The 23,276-nt window shown below is 44.6% G+C and overlaps 2 protein-coding genes across 9 annotated transcripts; both read right to left on the bottom strand.

Moving 5' to 3' along the window:
- Positions 1-10: 10 nt before the first annotated feature.
- On the bottom strand, positions 11-7,922 carry GZF1 (GDNF inducible zinc finger protein 1). 8 transcript variants are annotated; one of them, XR_014944362.1, is made up of 6 exons: positions 7,346-7,458; positions 5,374-6,573; positions 3,577-3,671; positions 2,834-3,001; positions 2,254-2,411; positions 11-2,133 (listed from the first exon to the last, which is right to left on the bottom strand). XR_014944362.1 is itself a non-coding variant. In XM_032443880.2 (6 exons), the coding sequence occupies exons 2-6, from the start codon at positions 6,547-6,549 to the stop codon at positions 1,777-1,779; spliced, it is 2,124 nt and encodes a 707-aa protein (XP_032299771.1). In that variant the 5' UTR covers positions 6,550-6,573; positions 7,794-7,922; the 3' UTR covers positions 11-1,776. The 8 variants fall into 8 exon arrangements, 5 of the variants coding, with proteins under 5 accessions (XP_032299771.1, XP_032299770.1, XP_032299772.1 ...); XR_014944361.1 differs by having other exon boundaries at positions 5,421-6,573; XR_014944363.1 differs by having other exon boundaries at positions 5,374-6,560.
- Positions 7,542-20,364, bottom strand: LOC107310716 (uncharacterized). Its single transcript, XM_085542526.1, is given in 11 exon segments — positions 7,542-7,834; positions 7,836-7,930; positions 8,852-9,009; positions 9,511-9,678; positions 10,274-10,368; positions 11,807-12,745; positions 14,405-15,709; positions 16,189-16,286; positions 18,286-18,391; positions 19,960-20,054; positions 20,253-20,364. Coding segments are annotated over 8 exon segments (2,967 nt in total). The 5' UTR covers positions 16,275-16,286; positions 18,286-18,391; positions 19,960-20,054; positions 20,253-20,364; the 3' UTR covers positions 7,542-7,713.
- Between the last annotated feature and the right edge of the window lie 2,912 nt (positions 20,365-23,276).

The following is a 23,276-nucleotide window of genomic DNA, read 5'->3' as shown; positions in this document are numbered from 1 at the left end:
AAGGTCCATCTTCATATTTTCAGTCTTTTAATAAGAATGGTTCATACGCATTAACTTACATCTGTCCATTCATGGAGTACAAAAGCTTCCCTGGCTACAGGTACTAACGCTCAGATTAACTTATGTGTATCTACAAACTCTTTACATTGGTCACTGGGAATACTGAGTTTCAACAGGACGTCATGCTTGAATAAATATTTCAAATATAACCTCTTGGAATGTTCTCTTAGAAAAAAAAAGAAAATCCCTTTCTCTAGATTAAGTTATGATTCTATGGAAACACATCAGGCATCCCTTTAAGGTTCAAAAATAGCTCTGTGCCACAGTCTGGATATCTTTATTGCTTTGCCAACCCCTAAGCCTTAGAATAAGCCCTAACCAGGCTTGATTGTGCTTACCTTTGCGCTAATGCAATCTTTCAGTTTTTCTCACAGCTTCAGCTGAGAAAGCTTCTGTGGAAATACTATATTTATATTAAAATAAAGGGAAATGGAAAAGCAAAACAGGGAAGTGAATTAGATTAGCTCCGGGTTTTTAACACATTGACACTGGGAAGCTGGTCCTAAGGTTAATGATGCAGGCAAATTGCTTTTGATTCATTGCTGCTTCCCAGAACCAGAGTCATCCCAGTCAGAGTTGTCACTTGGCAGCTATTTCAAAGCTTCTGTCCCTGCCCAATGACAGCACCCTACTCCTCTCCCCAGTTACTCCAAGGAGGTGAATCTGAAGCTAAACAAAGTAACGTTTTCATTTAAGTTCAGCTCCTGTGTTAGCAAAGATGCCCAAGTGAAGAAAACACAGAGTGTGCTCACCCTGGGCAGTGACTCTCAGACTTTACCAGCTACTGGCCATGATGGAAAAGAACAACAGGATTTGCTCCCTGTAAGTCTTAATTTAAAAGGAGGCCTGTAGAACAGCAATGCTTAAGCGATGGTGAAGAAAAAGAACACTGCTGACCTATCTGGACCAGCATAAAAGTGCTTAGCTGCAATTCAGCAGGGAAGTGTCAGTAGGCTTTCTGTTCTATTCATTACCAGGTTATATCCTTCAACTGCTCCAGCTTATGTAAAGGCTGACTGAGTACAAGCATCCAAACTGCACCAAGATATACAGGAAAGTAACAACAGCACCCCCACCTGCACAGACACAGCACTTGGCTTCCACTTGCCTATGCAGCAACCAGAGAGTCACAATTCCTGGAATGAAACTCCAGCTCTTTCCAGAGCTTGTTCCCCCCCCTCCTATTCCCAGAGAGGGAGCTGGTTTACTGCTCGACTATTTGGCAAAAGCAGAGACTTAACCACCATTTCCTGAAATGCAAATCAGTGAAACTTAACTTATACAGAGGATTTCCACATGAGAAAATGCTGATTTGTTTAACTAAACCAGTGGGCTGAGAAACACAGCACAGTTTCTCTCGATTGTACAGGTGTTATCATATCAAACGTGCACTTTCTTTGTAGTCTAGCTGAATGCAGGTACTTCTGCTCAACTGCACCCACCTCCAACCTTTTATCTGCAGGGAACAACCTTTCTTCAGCTGATGAAATCAAACTGGATTTGGTATTACTCTCCCCTGCCTTCAGGAGATGGAGCTACAGCTCCACACTGCATGTGGATAATTACATTTTGGAAGAAATTCTGGTCATCCAGACACGTCATTCACGTCTACTTCTGCTTCCTTTTCATAGCTTCTCCTTGTTCCCTCAGCAGGTCACTGGCAAAGTCAAATGACTATAAAAATCGTGCAGCTTGAACTGGATTTGTAACACCAAATTACTCCATATTCACCAAAGCGTGAAGCTGTGGCTGAATAGAGTCTGTCTGTGATTGCAGTACTGTCAGCTCACTGAGAGCGGTAGCTATAAGGGCTCCCTGGGGTTCTGGAGTCCCATCTGACTTACAGTCTGTCCCCGTTGCAGAACTGCTGTCATGCAGTGCAGTCACACCCCCTGGGACAGCAGTGAAGCTCTGATAGTGGCCGTTTTCAGAGAAAGACAGCAGCTTGTCGGGCATTTTAGGTAACACATCGTATTCTTCATCTGGGAGCTCTGTTTTGTGAGCCTCATCATTCTTAGACGCTCCTTCAACGATGACAAGGAAGGACTTCCACGGTGTGTTTTTATCATGGATCTGGAAAAACAAACCAACCAATCAACTCAGAAGGTTGAAGGCGTGGAAAGAAGCCCCCTCCAGGCAGAGCAAAACTGCCACATCACTATGTGGCCACAAAAGGAGGCAGCAGGGTCTCACCGAGGTGTGCCGCCGCAGGGTGGACTTGTCGGTGAAGGTCCGTCCGCAGGCATTGCACATGAATGGCTTCTCCCCAGTGTGTATGCGATGGTGACGCTGCAGCGCGTTGAGCTGCGTGAACTGCTTCCCACACTGGTCACAGCAGTAGGGCCGTTCACCTGAAAGCACAGCACATGGTGTGTTACTCACTGAGTAACCTCCATTAGCCCCTGTTCTTCATCACAGAAAAAGAGATGATATTCCAGAACAGGAAAATGTCCATATATACACCATGTGGTATTTACTATAGGATCAAAGTAACATGAACAAATTGCATCCCATGGTATCAGGGCAAAATCCAAGTAGAAAAGATGGCAAAAGTGAAAGCTGGGCAAGCAGACAAAAAGGGATTGGCTCTCTGCAGTGCCTTGTTAAAAAACAGACTACATTGAGAATCAGAACTGGTTTGGAGGGCAGAAGTTCAAGTAATGGAAAAACCAAGAAATGAGAAACATCCTGTCTGAACTAAGCACTGGGAGAACAAAGACTTTAAATCATAATGGTTTGTTTCAAGCAGCAACAAAAAAAGAGAACCTCCCACCTGTGTGAATTTTTATATGCTGGTAAAGTGAATTCCTCTGTGCAAACGTTCTGAAGCAAACTTCACATTTAAAAGGCTTGGATCCCGTATGGATTCTGTTGTGGTGCTTCAGGTACTCCTTAGAGGCAAAGCTCTTCCCACACGTTTCACACATAAAAGGTCTTTCCCCTGCAGCAACGATGAAGAGAATTAAGCCAACGTAGCATCTGGGAACACTACTATACAGAGAGAAGGTTACTGTGTGTAAATTAACCACCTCACAGCAGGATCTGTGCAGACTAAGGTGATATCAGGGATTTCTGCATAAGGCTTTCCCCAAAGGGAAAGCTGAATGGACCACGCTAAGTGTGAGGCCAACCATAGCCATCTAGAAGTACACTAAAGTGCCAAGCCAGCTTCATAATATTCCTTGGACTAACAGTTCTGAGAAAGCCCCTTTTTATAAGGAGTTAGCCAGAGCCTTTATGGATGACTGACAGATCTCTGGACATTGCCCAACACCCAAGGCCACAAACCATGATTTAGGTGCCAGATACTGAACGGGTGGGAGCTCCTTAATAAGCTCCTTCCACTGATGGCCTTTCCTTCTGTAAGAACTTTTCTCACAGAAGTTCTATATCAGGATGAGAAAATCTAATATCAAGAACTGCAAGAAGGCAGTTGGCTTCAGAGTGATGGTAAGATCTCCTGGTTTCACAGCAGGCTGCCTCCTAGGTGCAGCACGCTGCAGAAGCAAGCCTTACCTGTGTGACATCTTTTGTGATATATAAGCATGTGATTCTGAGTGAACCTGACACCACATTCATCACAGACAAAAGGCTTTTCACCAGTATGGATTCTGAAATGAGAAAGCAACATTAAAACACCAAAGTCTTGTTATTACTTTCCTTTGAAGCACACCGCAGTTGTCTTCACTGTGAGAAGAGTGACTATGCCTGCACAAGACTTCACTGTCTTTTGCAAACACCTTCAGCTGGGCTCAACTGTGCTTTATTGTAACGCTGCTCTCATTTTCTATTGCTGCACGGTCAGGGCTCAGAGGACGACTTGTTCAAAGGTAAAATATAAAATGTTACAAGTTAGAAATTGAATCAAGTGTAGAAACCTTATATGAGACTGAAAGAACGTCACCAGGCTGTGACCTAAAGTGAAGTGGTCATCTTCCCATCAGTGGCACTACCAACGCAATATTCCACACAGAACACAAGTGATGCCTTCCTTGACACACTGCTCCTTCAGGGCCATCAGGAAGGATGACCTACAATAGACACACGTGGCAATAAGGAGAACAATAACATGCCACTTCTGTGTGGGCAGTTTAATTCCTGGCACTTCAAGCCAGCAGTGTGACCTCCTGTGAGGTCATGTACAGGAGGGGCAGCTCAAACAAATCTTGCCTGTACCAGCTTCCTAGAGCTTAGATCTTCACCCTGTGCACACCTCAGAGGTCTTCTGAGTAGCGCTGAACACTGCCTTAGATGTAAAAAATACACAAAAAGATGGAAAATTCTCACTGCAGACTGTTATGATACACATATGAGGACAGTGCTCTGTTTCTAGCATTCAGCAGGCTTACTGAATGATCATGGTGGAGAAAATCTGCTTGTGTCAAAGTGCTGTTTGTGAGCAGCAGAAAGCAATTACTTGTGGTTAGGACAGGACACACGGGGATAGTCTGGCTGAAGAATTCTGTTCCTGCGTGTGCTTCCTACCACTGGGAATAAACCCACTGCCCCCAGAAGGCAGTGATAAAGCCCTTAAAAGCCAAGAGCCTTGCTAAAGAGTCTCTCCTTTGAACCTCCAAGACTGTGCATTTATACCTCCAGCTTTGAGCCCACACCTTATTTCACCATTCTGCTCTGGATGCCCTCAGTGCCTCACTCACTTACAGACACTGGCATGGCCTGTTCCTGGGTAAATTTCAGCTGTTTGCTATGCTTAGCACACATAATATGTGGCATTCTTCAATTTAATACACAGCTGTGTCTTTTTAGATTATTTTCATACTTACTGCATAACATTTTGCTACCAAATATAAAGAGGCATCCAATTAGCTAAAGTAATGATAGCCCTAAATGAACAAATAACTCATCATGGGGTTGCTTTTCTCATAACACTCCTATGAGCAAAGTTAACAGTGCACTTCAGCAGCTGGCAGCCTGAGCCCACACACCTCTCCTTTGGCTGAAAGGAAATGACAGAACTCCCTTAACCTGAAAAGCAGGAGAAAAGCCACGAAACAAAGAAATACTGAAGTTTTCCAGTCAGTCACTTTTTACACCCCCACTTCACTGGAAGGCTCAAGGTGTGATCCAGGGGATTCAGCTTCTCCCCCCAGAATCTAACAAGGCCAGTTAAGTCTGTTCATACCTCATGTGTGTTTTAAGTGCAGAAGGCTGACAAAATTTAGCCTCACACTCTGTGCACCCATAAGGCTTGTCGCCTGTATGCGTCCTTTCATGGAGCCTCAAGGCAGTTTTGGAGCTCAACCCCTTTCCACACTGCTGGCACTGATGACGCTCCCCACCACCCTCATGAACCTGGAGAATGTGCCTCTTGACGTCCTTCTTCCTCTTGAACTTCTTACCGCAGAGCTCACAAGGGAAGTGGCGCTCGCTGCTGTGGACATGGCGCTGGTGGCTTTTTAGGTTGCACCGGTTGGCAAAAGTCTGACTGCAGGTTTCACACCGATAAACGATTTCGGCTGCGATGCCGTGGCTGTGCTTTATGTGCTTGAGGAAACTTTTCTCATACAGGAATTCCTTCTCGCACGTGCTGCACTTGAAGTTACTGCCCCGTTTCTTTTTGTCCTCTTCGGATTTTTTCATGTTTTCTTCCGTTTCGAAGTTGCCGTCGCATTCTTCACTTTCAGGTTTGATGCTGTCTTCTGCTTGTTCCTCCTCCCTCTCTATATCACACAAGTCCTGGTCCTGTAGGTAACTGCCCTCTTCGACAGCAACCTCTGCATTCTTTTGCTGCTCTCTCAGCCGCCTCGTGTATTTCTTCTTTGGGATTTCCACAAATACTTTCCTCCCAGCCAGTCTCCCGCTCGCCCTTCTGATTTTGGCATAAGGAGGCTTCATCATTTCCTTCTTTTTGTCTGCTTTCTCTTTGGGTTTGGTAGCTGGCACCTCAAGAGACAGTCCGATTCTGGGCCTGCCACCTGGGGAGCCTGCAGGATCTGGAGGACAGCCCATCTGCTCGGGTTCTGCTACAGCAGCTGCTTTAGACTCCAGCAAACTGCTTGGCTGGGCTGCACTCTCTTCCTCAGAGTTCTGTGATTCAGAGAAATTCTGCAGCTCCAGCAGCACCGATTCAAGCATCTGCTTCTTTAACTGGAAGCAGGTTTCTGAGAGGTCCAAACACTTCAGCTTTTCGGCTATTTCTAGCATACGCTGCACTCTGTCTTCTTCCACTTCTACCTTCGCAGTATAGACAAACTCAAGAAAGGAAGCAAAATCAGCAACCTGTACCTCGTTCAGGAACACGTTGGTTCTCGGGCCATCCATGCTCTTCTCATTAAGGAAGACCTCCTTGAAAAATTTGCTCGTTGCTGCCAATACAGCCTTGTGTGCTACGAACTCTGCCCTGACACCCTGGTACTCCACGCTGACCGTCACATCACAGAGGTGGCCCAGGAGACGCAGCTGGTGCATTTCATTCAGCAGGTTGATGGGAGAGGACTTGGATTCCAGTAAAACCGCATTACTTTCCATCTTTCTTCTCTCTGCAAAGAAAAGCTGTTTACAACATGGAGTGTTTGCTGTTAGCACGAAAGCTGATAAAGCTCAAAGACAGCAGCAGCCAAAAACCACATCCAGGTTTCTAAGAGTGCTTCACGTCAGATTTAAGCACTTCAGGTGCTGAAGCTGAAGTGAGCACACTTTCAAATTCACATGTTCAAAAGGAAGTTGGATATTAGAAGGAAGTTGTTCACCCAGAGGGTGGTGACGCACTGGAACAGGTTGCCCAAGGAGGCTGTGGATGCCCCATCCCTGCAGGCATTGAAGGCCAGGCTGGATGTGGCTCTGGGCAGCCTGGGCTGGTGGACAGAGACCCTGCATATAACAGGGGGATTGAAACCCCCTGCTTGTGGTCCTATGCAACCCAGGGCATTCTATGATTCTACAAAACTAAGCTTTTTGCCTCTCAGATCTGAGCACCTACATGTAGCCCTACATCATTTCCAGAGTCATTCAGGTAAGGCCTTGCTTCCAACTAATATTTTACATCGCTCTAAAGTTCTCAAAACAAAGAAAGAAAAAAACCTCGAGGTTTTAAGGCACTTCCAGCAACGCCTTCCCCTTCAATGCACTGACTCCTGCTGTGTCCCCAACTGTGCACGCACACCCTTTGCATCTCAAAACCTTCTCTCATAAGCATGGACAGCGCGCTGCCTCCCAGGCCTGTCCAGCTCACCGTCCACCCGCCCCAAGAGGAGCCGTGACGCAGCGCTGCGGCGGCTGCGGGGCCGTCCCACCCGCGGAGCCCCTCAGAAGGCCCGGCACCCACCTGAGCCGCACCGCGATGCGGCCCCAAGGCCTCGGGCCCGGCCCGGCCCCGCCGCTCCTCACGGCCCGGGCTGCGGGCGGCGGCCGGAAGCGCTGCAGAGCAAGCTCCGCCCCATGCCGCTGTCGCAGCGGAAATGACGTCACGCAACGCGACTTGTGTTGCTAGGCCGCGCTTATAGTAATGAATGAGCTCGTCCTTTATGTGTTCACATCGCCCCTGAGAGCGAATCTTTATTGAACCCCGCAGTGACAGAGACAGTACGGATATTGCGCATATAGACATCCGTACACACTGCCCTAACAACATACCGTGTAATGCAGTCATAACTAGGCCGCATGAAGCCTCCCCTGCCCGCACGGCCTTCTGTGTTACAGGCATTGGTTACTAACACTGGGCGGCACATGCTGTACTTGGTTAAGAACGAGGCTTTCAGGTTTATCAAGTTTACCTCGGTCAACTGAGCACATTCCTGGAGCCTTCTGCCATCCAGGATCCCGGGAATGTCTCGATTTTGGACCAGTTGTGGTTTTTTTTGGTTGTAAGGTCGATTAAGAAGCTCCTCCAGTGAGCGTTTCGGTCATGGATCTAGAGAGAAAGGGGAGGGCAATGACATGAGACCTTGCAGCGCTCACTGCCAAACAGTGAATTCAATGCTTCCAAATTCAACCTTTTAACCTTATAACCTTGTGACTGGAAAAAGAACCACCTTATGTTCTCCCTTACATTATAATTTGAGGGTAGGAAGGTATAGATGTGTGAAACTATATTCATGGAGATGTTATAAACCATCACGCTAGAGGCTTAAAACACTGCAAAGTGTAGTTAGTATAACACAGAATACTGCTCCTTTTTGTTATTTAAATAATTAAGATACTTAATATAAGCGTATTAAATAACCCACTGTCCTTCCTCACCTCTCTTAAGATCACGTTTTCCTATTGAAGGCAATACAGCTATTTGGGAGCTGATTGATTCGGCAGCCAGCAGTGGGAGCTGTTGTGCTGCTAAACAGGAGAAAATTCTGTGCACTGCAGAAATGGATTTTTAAAAGCCATGTACACACTATGTCCACCTCCTAATCTTAATCTTCATTCTTCCACAGTTATTAGAGACCAGAACTCAAGCAACAGCGTGAACCTCCAGTAAGCCGTGAAACTTCTCTCAGTAGCTAAGAGTCACCACCACAGCCTGACTCCCACAAAGGTTTGAGGGTTCATAGAATCCTGGAATTACTTGGGTTGAAGGAACCTCAAAGCCCGTCTAGTTCCAACACCCCAACATGGGCTGGTTGCCCCTCACTAGATCAGGTTGCCCAGGACGTCTTCAAACTTAGCTAGGATGGGGCATCCACAGTTAATCTGGGCAGTCTGTGCCAGGGCCTCACTGCTTCCTACTACCTAAATCTCCCCCTTTAGTTTGAAACCATTCCCTCTTGTGTCTCATCTGCCCACATTAATATAGAAATCATTTTCCCTCCTGTCTGTAAGCTCCAAGGGGTTGGCGTACCAACACGTGTCTCCGCAGGGTGGACATGTCCGTGAAGGTTCTCTCACACGCTCTGCACTTGTAGGGCTTCTCCCCAGTGTGAATACGCTGATGGCGACGGAGAGCACCCTGCTGGGTGAATGTTTTTCCACACTGTTCACAGAAATACGGACGGGTCTCTAAATGGCAAAGAACAGCAATCAGTGACTTTGAAGGCAGTTTCTTTTGGCTCCGATTTCAGCAGACAAAAAGCGTATGGAAGTTTGAAAAGATGAACATCGGGATAAAGCTGTGTATCTAGGAGGAATGTGCTTAGGGCCCTGGCTTCTAAGGTTAGGTGATAGATGTTCTCAGTCTCCCCTGGTTGTGATGGAAAGCCCAAGAACAGGACCCTGATCTTGCAAGGGGAATAGAAGCACTAATAACAGTCACTCCGACGTCCTCCAGCAGCACACAATACACCTCACTCTTCTGGACAAGTGTCACTTGATATAAGATGGTACCTTGCCCCATTTAACAAGTCAGGATCAGTAGAAGCCCTGTGTCTCCTCACCACCTAACTCAAAGAGCTTATAAAAGTGGTTCTGGAATAACATGTCACCATCCAAACTATAAAGTATTTCAGATCTCAACTTCCAGTGCAGTTTATTTTCTCAGCCCCAATTTGTTTGTTTCATTACCTGCGTGGACATTACTGTGCTGAGCTAGTGAGGCTCTCAATCCAAACGTCTTCCCACAAACCTCGCACTTGTACGGCTTAGCACCCATGTGGCATCGTTTATGGCATTTTAAATATTCATTGGTGGCAAAATGTTTTCCACACACATCACACTTAAAGAGACGCTCACCTGAGTAAGAAGGAAAAGGCACTCTGAATTCTTGCAGAAGCTTGCACCTACCCATAACTCCTTCCTGGCTCTGAGCTGGGAAAGAATCCCTTCCTCCATGTTTATCTCATAGAATGGCTTGGGTTGGAAGGGACCTCAAGGATCACCAAGTTCCAACCCTCCTGCCACAGGCAGAGTTGCCAACTACTAGGTCAAGTACTAGATTAGATTGCCCAGGGTTCCCTCTTCCTGATGGCACTCACTCAAATGTTTGGTTTTTTCCCTGGAACTACCATGCTTCATCATTTTTATCTTTTGCTTATCCAATTTCTACATGTCTTTGTCCCTTGGTTCTCTGTATATTCTTCTGTACACGTGACCTTACTCACTCACTTAACCCTTTATCATAATTTCATTCCACAAGACTCCAGTCCCACCCCCACACATCCAGTTTTGTACTTCAAAGTTACTTTTCAAGTGTCTCTCTGTCCCTGGTAGTTCCCTCCTGGTACCCTTCTATGAGTTAGAAAAGGAAGTGTTCACTTCCAAATCCCCACTAATTCTTATCAGGCAGCAATGGGAGGTGATGGAAGGAACAGAAGTATTTAAAGCTTACCTGTGTGTGTCCTTCTGTGGCCAGTGAGTTTCCCTTTATCAGCAAAGCAAGCACCACAGTCCTCACAAACGTATGGTTTTTCCCCTGTATGGGATCTAGATGAAACAAAACACAAAAGGCTATTAATAAAATAGCTCTTGTACTTAAGAGAATATATATCTCTATTTTAAATTATTTTCTATACATAAAAAGTACATTTGTTCAGTCAAGAAATAGAGCATTTAACACTATTTGTGCTACACTGAAGTGTTCCTATTTAAGGGTTTACCTTTTTCTCACTCTAAGGCCCTAGAAAATCCCCTCCCCACCCCCCGTTTTTTTTCCCCACAGGTTATAGTGCATAGTGTAGCACTGGAAGGAAGGAAGCAGGAAAGATGGCATGTTGCTGTAGAGCACATCCAGACTGCCTTCAGCACAGTGCCAGCAGCAGATCTTGAGACACTGCAGGCCACATTTGCAGCTTCCATAACCCCTCAGCCCTACATCCCCTGGCCTGCAAAAGCTAAAAGGCACTAAAAAAAAGTCAGGAAAGCTTTGTGTCCAAACACACGCCAGACACCTGACTTTAAACTGGCTCAAATCAAAGAATTCTGAGTCAGGGATCCTGACACTTGATCTCAACATTTGATCTCTCCTTATTCCAACCCAAAAAGCATGACTTGAAAAATCATGCCTAGTTCTTGAGTCGTCAGGAAAAACACTGCACGTATGAGACAGACAGTTACCCAACACAAATCCCAGAAATCACTGTGACAAAACAGCGTAGGCTCTGCTGTTTCAGCTGACACAGATATTCAGACATTTCAGATGTTTCACTGCTTCAGAACCAGCATACCTCAAAATCTTTAAAATCATTGCAATAACACTCAGGAGACAGAATAGATCTACTGACCCCATCACCTGGGTCTATAGTCTCAAAGGACAGGATTCCTCTCTCCTAGTTTAGCCCTCAAGCACTACAAACTATCTGCTAGGCTCACTATTTGTTGAGAAAGATAGGACATTCCATGGCATGATTCACTGTCTCTTGGGGAGGACGCGTTTAACAGATACCACCAGAGAGCAATTCATCCATCTAGCTCTGCTGACTACAGAGGGAGCCTAAATGAGAAGTCCAGCTTTTGTACTGTGTAGAGGAAATGAAATCCTGCACCAAATTACTTGCTCAGTCATACAGGAAGGTCTTTTTGTCCTGATCTCTGAAGTCCTTGGCTCGTTTTTCAGCCTATTTCTCACCAGTGAGAGCCACCATCTTATTCTGAAGGCTCTGTTTCAAATGACTAGCTTTTGCTTCTAAGTTCAGACAGAGCACCTGTTTCAAAATCCTGACCAAAATTTATGCAATGACCAGCTGCAAACAAAACCTTTAGACAAAAGAATTAATCACAGATATTATATCATATCCCAGCACTCGTGTCATAAAGACACCAAGGGAGAATGACTCAGAACTGGGAGATGAGAGGAAAAAGAAGTGCTGAAGTACAAGGGGGCATGCAGGAAGCAATAATGGGAGAAGCAGTACCATAGGCTGACCTGGTATGGATCTTAAGCTGTGATGGCTGAGCAAATTTGGAATGACAAATGCCACATTCATAAGGTTTCTCTCCTGTATGTGTCCGCATGTGAAACACTAGTGCTGTTCGGGAGCTGAGGATCTTCCCACAGACAGAGCAGAGGGGACGTTTGACTCTACCTTCGTGCTTCCGCACATAATGTGTCCTCACATCTCTCTTTCTTTTAAAAGTAGCAGTGCAAAGGCTGCAGGCAAACTGCCTTTCATCAGTGTGGACGCATGCTCGGTGCTCCTTCCAGCTGTTGTAACTAGCAAACGACTTGCTGCAGATGTCACACTGATAGACTTTACCAGGCAAGCACTGATGGATATCTCTGCAGTGATCCACATACTTCTTCCGGGAAACAAACTGCTCGTTACACTTATTGCATCTTATTACATAGGCAGATTTCTTATTCACCCCACTTTTATTTACCTTCTTTATTTTCAATTCTTCAGCTGATTCATGTTCTTCAGCACATTTTTCATTGGAGCATTCATCATCCTCATCGTCCTCCTCAGTACAGGCTTCATCATTATCTTTAATATCTTCAACATCCAAATACTCTGCTTCATAATCTCCCTCCTCCTCTCCCTTCACACTCCTCTCACCTTCAGCTTCATTCCCTTCTTCACTCAGTGTTTCCCTTCCTCTTTGAGCTTCTGTACATTTCTGCTTCTGCTCTTCTTGCAGTTCACTACAATCTGCCTGTGTAACAGGTGGCCTTGCAGGGTCTTCCTCACAACTTGCCGACTCTTTGGGCATTGCACCCTTTTCTAGTTCAGCCTCTGACATCCCATCCCATATCTCCCTATCACTATCTTTGCCACAGCTTGCTGCATTTGGTCTGTGTGTAGGTGGAACCACCATCCAATAGACTGGCATAAGTTTCCTCTCTTGCCCAGATTCATGGATTTTTCTGTTAAAACAAACAAACACATGGAACAACTATAATAAGGTTCAATTGTTTCAATTCAGGCTTGTTTATCTTAGAGGAGCTGTTTTCCTTTTAGCTGTTCTTCACACCATTTAAAGAACATACAGCACAATTAGAGAACCAAACAGGGAAATTCTGCATGGAGCTGTACCAGGGAGTTAAAGAAAACTAAAACATCTGAGCGCATCAAGGACAGAGTCTCTGAGATATACATATTTGTCACATGGCTGTTACCAAAAGATGGACTGCATATTTTCTTCCAAGATCACAGCGGAGAGTGTAAGAAATGAAGGCCTTAAACCAAGAGAAATACAGATTAAATATATGAAAAAACAAAACAGAGCCCCTTGCAAGTCATCAGTTGCAATGGTTAACTCTTCTTATCGCTAGTCAGGGAGTGGAAAATGAACTGCAAAGGTTTTAAAAGCAAATCAGACACACATCTGCCAGAAATAACATCAGTACAGCAGAGAGAACCTCAGAGTACATGAATGCCCTGAATAGCTTTTACAGGCCCCTTATGGACTTGGCTTTCAAACACAGAAACGTGAGAATTAACAGATGCATTTTCTTACTCAAATACAGCTCGAGGTCCTCCTGATGGACATGTGATTATTAAAAATCAATAAATAACAAGCCCAGATTCTAGCAGCCCTCCTGCCCTGGAGAAGAGCAGGCCCTATGGCTTCCCTGAAATCAGATTCAAGGCGAGTTAGCAGAACGCATGCCCACAGTCTACTATTCCTAGCCTATGTCTAAAATGCTAATATGTTTAAACATAACATTTTTTTTTCCTCAGGGATTAATGCACACAATCTGTATTACAGTATTAAACATAATCCAAAATATAAAGCACAGTGCCAACTCGGATGTCCTCTGAAAAGCACAGAGCAGAAGTGCAGAAGAACAATATGTGAGGTCCTGGAACAGGCTGCCCAGGGAGGTTGTGGATGCCCCGTCCTTGGAGGTGTTCAAGGCCAGGTTGAACAGGGCCCTGGGCAACCTGATCTAGGAACTGTGGAAGTTTGGTGGCCCTGCCAGGCAGGGGGATTGGAACTACATGATCCTTGAGGTCCCTTCCAACCCAGGTCATTCCATGATTCTGTGAGCAACTTCCAGCATTTTATATGCCTATAGTTGCCTGGTGTAGCTATTGCCCTTTCCCTGCTGTCTCCATTTCACCAGATTTTTAATTGATTTGATGGTATTTTTATATAATTTGGCACTCTAAATCTTCATTTTGGAGTGAATAATTAGTATTAGCATTTATTAGATATATTATTAAGAATCAATAAAGCACTGGTGTATATTTCAAGAAAGAGGAAAGATATTTTCACATGCGTTTTAAACAGCATTTTTAAAACGCCATTCTTTTGGGGTTCCAATTTTAATATCAAAATCTTCTGCACAAGACCTCTTTGATTCAACAGGAAATTCTTGCCTGAATTCCCAGTTTGGGAAACCTCAATCCAGACTGAGAACTTGATGAAGTAACCTGAAAAAAATCTGTACAGATTTCAACACCCGTCAGATCAAGTCCAAGGAATTCTCCAAGTGAAGCTTTTAGGACTTCAGAAATGCTTCTATCCTGCTGCTCACAAACAAGTGAGAGCTCACACACACAAACACAGAATGCTGTACCTTACATGAGTCTTGTAAGCAGACCTGTGAGCAAAGCTGGCAGGGCAGCTCTCGCACTTATAAGGTTTCTCTCCTGTGTGTGTTCGGATGTGGACTGTCAGGCCACACTTGGAGCTGATGACCTTGTCGCAGTACGGGCATGCCTGCGGGTCCCTCTGCTTCTCATGCACCCTCTGGATATGGTCATTTCTGTCCTTCTGATGCTTAAACCTCTTGTCACAAAACATGCAAGAGAAGCCATGTTCAGCACTATGAACAGTGAGGCAATGTTGCCTCAGGTTCTGGTGGCTGGAAAAGAGCTGCTCACACATGTTGCAGCTGTATTTGACAGACAGATTAATGCCATGCTTGAGCTCCATATGCAACTGGTAATTCTTGATTATGTGGAATGATTCATTGCACTTCTCGCATGCCAACTCTGGCAAGACTTTTGCCACACGCCGCAGTGATCTCCTACGTTTGGTTTTACAGCTAAGATCGGAAATCAAACTGTTTCCATCTTCCCACTGCTCAGACAGCATATCCCTAATTACTACGCAGGCTTCCTCTGACCCAGTCTGACTCATGGGAGAATGAGTATTCCTCTGCTCCAGACTAATGACATCCACGCTAAGTCTGCCTCTGTCATCCATTCTGTCACATTTGCGTAGCTTTGCTGTCCTAGATTTTTGCTGTGGAAAAGCAGTGCCTTCTTGCTCCAGATTTACTGGTTGGCCTTCAATGAGTTCATAACCAGCCAGCAACTTGTTACACTTCTGCCTCTCCCAGAGTTTCCTCTGCATGGGTACTGCCACCACTTGGGAACAGCTACTCAGTTTGCGGTCTTCCTCTTGCTGGATGCAAGGCCACTGTGGCACACCACTTTCACACAGCTGACCTTTCAGATGGAGGCTCAAATCCAAACCTTTCTTTCCCTCTGCTCTCACTTCCTCACAAATGTCAAGCAAGTCCTTGCACTCAAGCCTTTCTGCTATTTCTTTCATTCGTTGTAGTTTTCCTGCTTCAATCTCTACTTCTGCAGTATAGATGAATTCCAGAAAGGAGGTGAACTCTTCTGTGTAAATGTCTTGCAGAGTCACTGTGCAATTCTTGGTGTCCAGCATCTCATCATGCAGGAAAAGCCCCTTAAAGTAGTTGCTGGAAGCTGCCAAGACAGCTTTATGAACCAGAAATTCCTCCTGGATTCCTAGATGTTGCGTGTGAACTGTCACGTCACAGAGGTGACCAAACTGGTACAGAGAATGCAGTGCCCTCTGGAGATTAGGAGCCGCAACCTTAGATTTCATTCGAATTTTCTTCTCCATCCTGCCAGAAAAACAGACAGATGTTTGAATGCTCGTTCTTCCATGAATTACCTCTTCATACACATACAATATTGGTCACTTACATAAAAAGCTCAGTGGAGAGCTGTGTCCCAATTCCCAATTTACAAGATGTACTGAAGGCCTCAAGGTTACTTCTGTCAATGCAACTGTCATCAGCAAACATAGATTATGGTTTATTGCGGCCACAGATTTAGAATTACACTCTAGGATAATCCTTTGGAACCAATATTCTGTAGATGGTAACAGTAACAAAATGTGAGTAACATAATAACATGATACTTCATACCCGCCCTTTTCAACACCAGAAGTCACAGCAATTCACAATAAAACTAAGCAACCTTCCCCATGTCTGTTGTATCAATGGGGGAACCAAAGTATAGCAGGTCACTTCCAGTTGTTTCCAGGCTGCTGTTAGAGCAAAGCCCATGTTTTGGCAGTGCCACACCGGACTCTACTCACTGTGACAGGCAGCTCCTTGTCCAAAGCAGGGCAAAAATCTCTGGACCTTGATCACTCTTGTTTCTGTTTCGCACACCCCTCCACATAAACAATCAGACCTGGTGGTTAAAAGTGTGAATTAGTAACTTATATTGTATTCAGGCGCCTAAAGAAATACAGAAAATGTACAGGGACAAATTATGTATCTTGAAATACATATTTTTCTTTTTCCCTCGAGAAAGCAGTAGTATTTTATTTGGTAAACGTTTCCAAACAGCTTGCTCCTTCTCAGTCATCAAACAGAGGGGTCAGAAGTTTTCTGACATCTTGATGATTTCACAAAGAACAATTTGCACTTTCCCATCAGCTCTAGGGACAGATGCTACGCATCATTACAGTAAACCACATGCCTGAGAGCACTGTGGCTTTCCTATCTCAACCCATATACGACACCTATAACTCTGGAACAAGAAGTCTCATTTACCCTTGCCCATAAAGCACAGCAACACTGCTGACACCCCTACACCAGCCTTTAGATGATCCTAAATACGTGATCTGATACAATCCAATATTCTAAGCTTATATTCCCGATACAACGTAGTTTCTAAATGCCTGTTATTTAGCACATTTGAAACAGATCTGTCACCAAGGGAGGAATGTTAGGCCAAAATAAACAGACAAAGTAGCTTGCTATTGCTTAAAGGCTCTGCTTAGGGTTGGCTTGCTGTGCTTGCTTTCACTCCTCATCTGAATTATGTTTGACATTACATTAAATACATTCCTGGCAGATATAAGCTTTCTGATTAAGAAGACAAATGCGTCTTCAACATACAGCACTAGGAAGCTGAATACAGTACAGAGCCTAGAGAGAACAGCTTTGAATAGCAAGCTTAGTAAGAGATAGCTTTGAGAATACTCTTCCTGTTACAAGCTACTGCAGCAGGAACCACAGAGGATAATCATCTTCTAATCTGTAAGGCGTGACTTGTAACTTGTGACATCCCAAATAACGTTTTTAAAACTTTACATTTTTATTTTTTTTTTACATGTTTCAGTTGGTTTTCTAAAGGTGTCATTAAGAGTCACTGGAAAGTGTATTATAACGTTCTTAGGAAACAAGGGAGATTTCTGCTAGACACTAAATGTCTGTACACTTGAGTTATGCAAAGCCTCAATATCTGTACTCAGTTAGGAGAGAGGATTCGGGATCAAACTCTTCTGAGCTCTTGTTGAGTAATCCCCCCCATATCAGTGGGACTGCTTGGGATCTCAGCCTTCCTGCTCAGCTGGTGCAGAACCTCCTGCCTCCCTTGTCTGCCAGTTCAAAGGTGTTTACTCAAAGAAAACAAACAAACAAGCTATTAAAAGACAAACAACTTGGAGAAGCAGCCAAAAGAATGAGTGAAAAAGCAAGGCAGGTGTTGAAAGAGACCACTGAAACTGGAAATTACGGAGGGATGTGCAAAACAGCATTGACTAAATTCTTTCAGAAAAGGACTGCTTATATCCAGATTCCTCCAAACACCTAATTAACACTTTCTCTGCCTTACGAATTCTGACCAGCAATGACAGTCTTAGTGAATGCATTCAGCATTGTTTTGCACCTTGTGCTGATCATGATTTTTGCAACCTGCTGAAAGCCCAGCTACTACTAAACGTTTACCCTGTAGAAGACACAGGGAATGCTTGCAAGCTGGGAAGAAACACAGATCCAGAGGCTAATGCCTATACTTAGCCCACAGACTCACAACAGCTACCACCTAATCTGTTCCCTTGCTTGCCCTTCTCAGTGTTTTCCAGCACATCACTCCTCACATCTGAGCAGAGCTGACCTAGTGCTGAGAAGCTCAGTGATCGGTAGAGCTTAAGGAAATCAATGAGCAGAGCATGTGCTAATTCTCTCCTCCTCCTTTTTAAGATCCCCATCTGAGATAAATTCTCAGTACATGCTCTCATGTGAACTCAGCTAACACTTATATCTGATACAGAGCCAAACAAAGAGTTTTGTTCCAACATGATCTTGTCAGTTCATCTGGTTCTAGATTAAATCAGTCTGGGAACTGTTTACTGAAGTGTCTTTCTACTGAAAAAAAAAACTACAAATAAATCAATTCTCACCTTTTTTGCTTCTTCAGAAGAAAACGAGACTGCTTTTTGTTACTTCTTGGACAGGAAACTTGAGTTTTCTCAAGTAGCGTTGAATAATTTGTTTCCTCTCATTTCACTTTAACGAGATGGGGATCAGAACACAGTTGCAATGGTGTTGAAACAGTATCTAAGTTGTTTTCTTCTTACTATTTTTGTCCTGAAAACTTGTCAGTAGAGAGTTTTTAAGTATGTTGCTTTCCTTTGTGGGGTAAGAGAGCAGTTTCTTATCCCCAGTGGATTAAGTAAGCTGTTTCCTCCCTATCCTTTATATGTCATTAAAGCTTATTGACAAGAGAAAAATTATGAGGAATTCCCACTCAAAGCAATAAGAACAAGGGTGACAGAGCTGTGGTAAATCATTCCCTTATTTAATCGATGAGAAGGACACATTTTATGCATGATGATGTTGGCTTGAAACAACAGCCAGCAATCAAATAGAAAAAAATAATGGTGACATAATAATTAGTATAAGGCTTAATCTTGTTCCTCCACATATGAACACAAGACACCTTGGGGTTCATAATCTTAACTTCGGCTCCCAGCCACATCATTAAAGCAAGCTTACCCAAACCCTTTTGCTTTAGCCAGTCTCAGAACAACTGGCACTTCTCTTTCCTGCAGGACTTATATATGCCTTATATACGTAACGTTTACCCTGCGGAGTGGCAGAACACTAAACTGCTTGTGGCTCACAAAACCAGTAGCAAAAATGAGGAAGCATGAAGCTAACAGCCCTAATGAATATCATTGTGCTTTACCTTACAGCTACTTCAGAGATCTGGCAGCAAGTTCCTAGCTTCAGACACTGACTTCTAGGGAGTCAAAGAATTTGGATGGATGCAAGACTTCCAGAACATTAGGCTAAAAGATCCACAGCAAAAGCCAAAGCATATTTCTATTCAATTACAGAACCTGAAAACACTACTGGAATAAGTCCATCTGTTTTCAAAACCAAAGCCTAGTAGTGGCTTCTAATCTGCAAGGAGAGATTTATGTTTTGTTCTGTGCCCCTCTTCTTTTTAATGCTACAGCGATGCATTTAACACTATCTCTCTAGTTAAATGAAAACAGGAAAACTGTGTCTGTAAGAGCAACAGTAAATGTTCCTAGAACAGAACTGCTTCTTGGCCTTCACTGTTCACCTCTACTTGGAGATTTTTATGGGCCAGAGCCTTAACTGATGTGATACAGTACAGCCCATCTGAGGTGAAGATAGTAACAGTATCCCCATCTGTCTGGGAGAAAAAATACAAGAAAGGTCTAATGTCACAGTTTTAGATAAGCATGCTACTCAATTTATTTAATGCTCTCTTTTTTGCTAAGTACACATAATCTTTGGTTGCTCAAGTCTCCCAAAGTCTTTTAAATTAAACTCTAAATTTCTCATCAGGAAAGCAAAGAGGGACTTATTCCCTAACTTATCGTCCCAGGGAGGTGCACAGTTGTACTTCTGGATGCCTTGGCTAGAACTTTCCCATGTAAGATGAAGGTAGGTAGATTTCTTGTTGTTTTTTCCCCCCTGTCAAGTCAGATAGCATTTCGAGAGTGACTGTGCCGACATAATGTGAATGACAGGAAGATAATTAACCACTGTAAGTGAAAAAGAACGTTAAGAGCACATAAATAAGTGCAGGAGTTACTCACCTGCATTAATCACCTAGAAAATCAGGTTTATTCACACAAATTCCCACACTGGGTCTAGCGAGCTGTCAGAACAGCAACAACACCCACAGCACAACCTGTCACAGCCACAAATGAATTCAAATCACTCTTTATGTGTGGAAAATCGAGGCCACCCACCCAGGCCGTGGGGCTGAGCCACCTCGGGACACCCTCAGCCCCACCTCAGCGCTCAGGCCTCGCCGCCTCCATGCTCCATCGTGAGGCGTCAAGCCCGGCCCGAGGCCCAGCACTCCCTCGTAGCAATCTTACCCTACCGTGCCCCACGCGTGGGTTTGCGGCTGCCCCGCTCCTCTCGCACCGCCTCTGGGATAAACCACCTTTCCCCCGCACCTCAGCGCAATGGTCTTACCCGCCTGCCCGAAAACAACATGGAGGCTTTCAACTTCGTCCCCTCGGCCGCTCAGCCTTACCGCCATCTTGAGTGAGGGAAGCGGCCTGTCAGGAGCGGGCAGCCATCTTGGGAGCGGGGCTTTGGCTGATCCTGCGTGTTTTCCAGGATCGTTTTTTGGGTCTGTGTGGTAAAAGGCTGCTGGGCAGGGAGGGGAAGGGTTCGAAGAAGTCTTCAGCCAGCAACTAAATAACAGAAACAAAACCAAGCCGGGCTTTCTGAGTGAAGAACCCATGCTGCAGGCTTACCTGCAGGTTGGATGACAATAAAATGAACAGCTTCTGTGGGGACTTTGTTTTCCTAACAATTCGTATATGTCTTCTCTAGGAAGATTGTGTTGAAAAAATGCATTAAGATAAGAAGCTTTTGCTCAACTACTTTCAGTCAACTTAAAACCAATCTGTTTTCCCATGTGCAGAATGAAGTGTTTCACTGTTCTTGCTCAAAACACGTCCCAAAGACTTGCATCTGCCACTGAAATTTATTAGGGCCAGAAGAGTTAAACAGAGAAACCATCTGAAACTAAAAACCAGTGTCTTAAGCGAATAGTTTTTGTGGCTGTTTTTGAAACAACCCATGGGCTTGCACAGGGCACTGGGTTGCCTGATGCTGTCTGGGCACCAACAGGGCTCCATCTGTGCATCTCACTGAGTTACATAGGAAACAGCCTTAGATGGGCTACCGAAGAGTCCAAGCTAATGTGTCTTTGTCAAATAGCTCTTTGTCCTAAGAATTTCTGGTTTTGCTCAGAAATCTCAAATGGGGTGTAGTTAAATGGCTCATGTTGCCAAAGCCTCTTCACCTTGTTGTTCCTCAGCATCAATAAATGTCTTATCTCACAGTGTAGCTTTCTCCAACAGCTAGATCCAGCCCCTCCACATCTCCCAGCATGGATACTTTAAACATCTCCTGCAGCCATTGTTCCTGCAGGACAAGACTGCTTCTTGTCCATAACCCAATTGTGGTCAGCTGGAAAGGCACTCCACAAGCTGTCCTTTATCATGTGAACTGATTTTAAACAGCTGATGGATGTGACAGGTTCACTCTGCGGGCTGCCAATGACTTAAACCACACAGGTCTTGTTTCCAATACAAATCACAGATAAATTCCTCGTGGAAACCATCATGTTAGCTGAAGTGGAAGTTTTAATCTTTAGTTTGCAGGAATGTTGGATGATGATTGTAATTCCTTGAAGTAAAACAAATTCCTCAGTTTACGATCTTGCTATGAAGCCAGCATCGCTGGGACTTATCATGCTGTTTACCTTTCTTTCCTCTGCTTCTATTACACAAGTTCGAACCTGGATCCTGTAATTATCAGGCTACTGGCCAAATATTAGGAAACATTCACACAGTTGTACGGCAACAAGACTACTGTCGGAAAGAAAGAATAAAAATATTTAGAATAAAAATAACCGGTGGAAATGCAACTGACTTAGGCTTGGATAGGCCAAGAGGCAAATCTTATCTGCTGGATTTCCCACTGAGAGTGTGCGCTTCCACTGTGAATTTGGTTTTCATCGCTGATTATTTTGTTTGTATTCGGAGAATGTTTCTATTGTCAAGATACAGCTCTAGGAGCAGAAAGAATGAGCAGCAATATGAGTGATCCATGCTAAAATGTCAGGATAATATTCCTATATCTTAGCACAGGGGAATGGTGTTTGCTTTTACTTTATCTGAAACCTGGTCTGCTCAACAGTTCTCACCCAGAGGAGTTGGGAGGGAAGATGAAGTGCCAGACTCCTGTCCAATTTAGTCTTGTGAAAGCAAGACTTGAGTGAATTGCTGCAAAAAGTTGGCAGTGCTGTTGTATGGGGTCATGCTGCGTGTCAATCCTTGTGGGTCCCCTTTGGAGGAATTCTCTGAACATTGGTTTTGCCAGCTGAGGGCCCTCAGGGAGCAGGGCAGGCTGGGTTTCCTGCTGCCAGTAGTGTATTTCTGAGGTCAGAGAAGAAAAACTTGGTTCTCCACATGCCCTGGGTGCTCTAATGCACTTTGAGTGTTGCTCATGAGTTACTCCATGGCTTCTTAGGGCAGAATCAGATGTCTCCCTCATCTCTAAGAAAAATCCTAATTTCTGGAGGGAAAGAGAGAGGGCAAGTGGCTTATTTGCTCTCTCTAAATCAGGAGCTCTTTTCTGAGCCTTTCAACAGGAGGGATGAAACCAGCTGAGAGCTGGGAGGAAGATGCTGAACCTGAATGCCCTGTGCATGGGATGACTGATTTCAATGCAGGGCTGCTGCAATACAGCAGGACACAACAACTCATTTCATCCTCTCAGCTGAAATACTGCAAAGTCCAGAAGAGACACACAGCCTGGGAAGCCAGATTTTGTCTATTTCCTTTGCCTGGGTGTGAATGCCTTGGGCTTTGATCATGATGAATAAGACCAGGAAAAAAGGAAATGTTGGGAAACAGATCTGATCCAAGTTTTTCTGCCAGCCAGGTCACTCTGCTGTGAACACCAGTCCTGCTTTTGGGCACCAAGGCCTTTGATAAGAAAAGTGAGGAATGGGAATGCAGTGCTCCAAATGCCAGGCTAATTGCTGACCTGTCCTTTCCTCTCTAAGCGCACAGGAAAGCTCCTGACACAGGGAGAACTGCTGGAGTGGTCATGCAAAGTGATTCCTGAAATCCAGGGCTGGTGTGAATCCTCCCAGAAAACATCTGTTCTAACTGCTCTTCCAAAGAAGACCTGTTCTAAAGTCTGTGCTTGCAGGTGGCACATTTTGAGAAGCCCCAAACCCTGCCCTGGCAATGCAAGACAAAACCTCGCTGTACCTCTCCTTCAGGCAGCAATCCTTTCCTTGTGGCTCCACCAGAGGATGCTGCAGACTTTGGGAAGAGCCCTGCAGCTCAGCTTGTCATTTGCAGCATTTTTAAATGCA

This window comes from Coturnix japonica, chromosome 3 (assembly GCF_054131305.1).
Source record: "Coturnix japonica strain WE chromosome 3, WE-NBRP24, whole genome shotgun sequence".
In the NCBI taxonomy this organism is placed as follows: domain Eukaryota; kingdom Metazoa; phylum Chordata; class Aves; order Galliformes; family Phasianidae; genus Coturnix; species Coturnix japonica.
The sequence above is the reverse complement of the archived record's forward strand: the minus strand, read 5'-3'. Positions and strand labels throughout refer to the sequence as shown.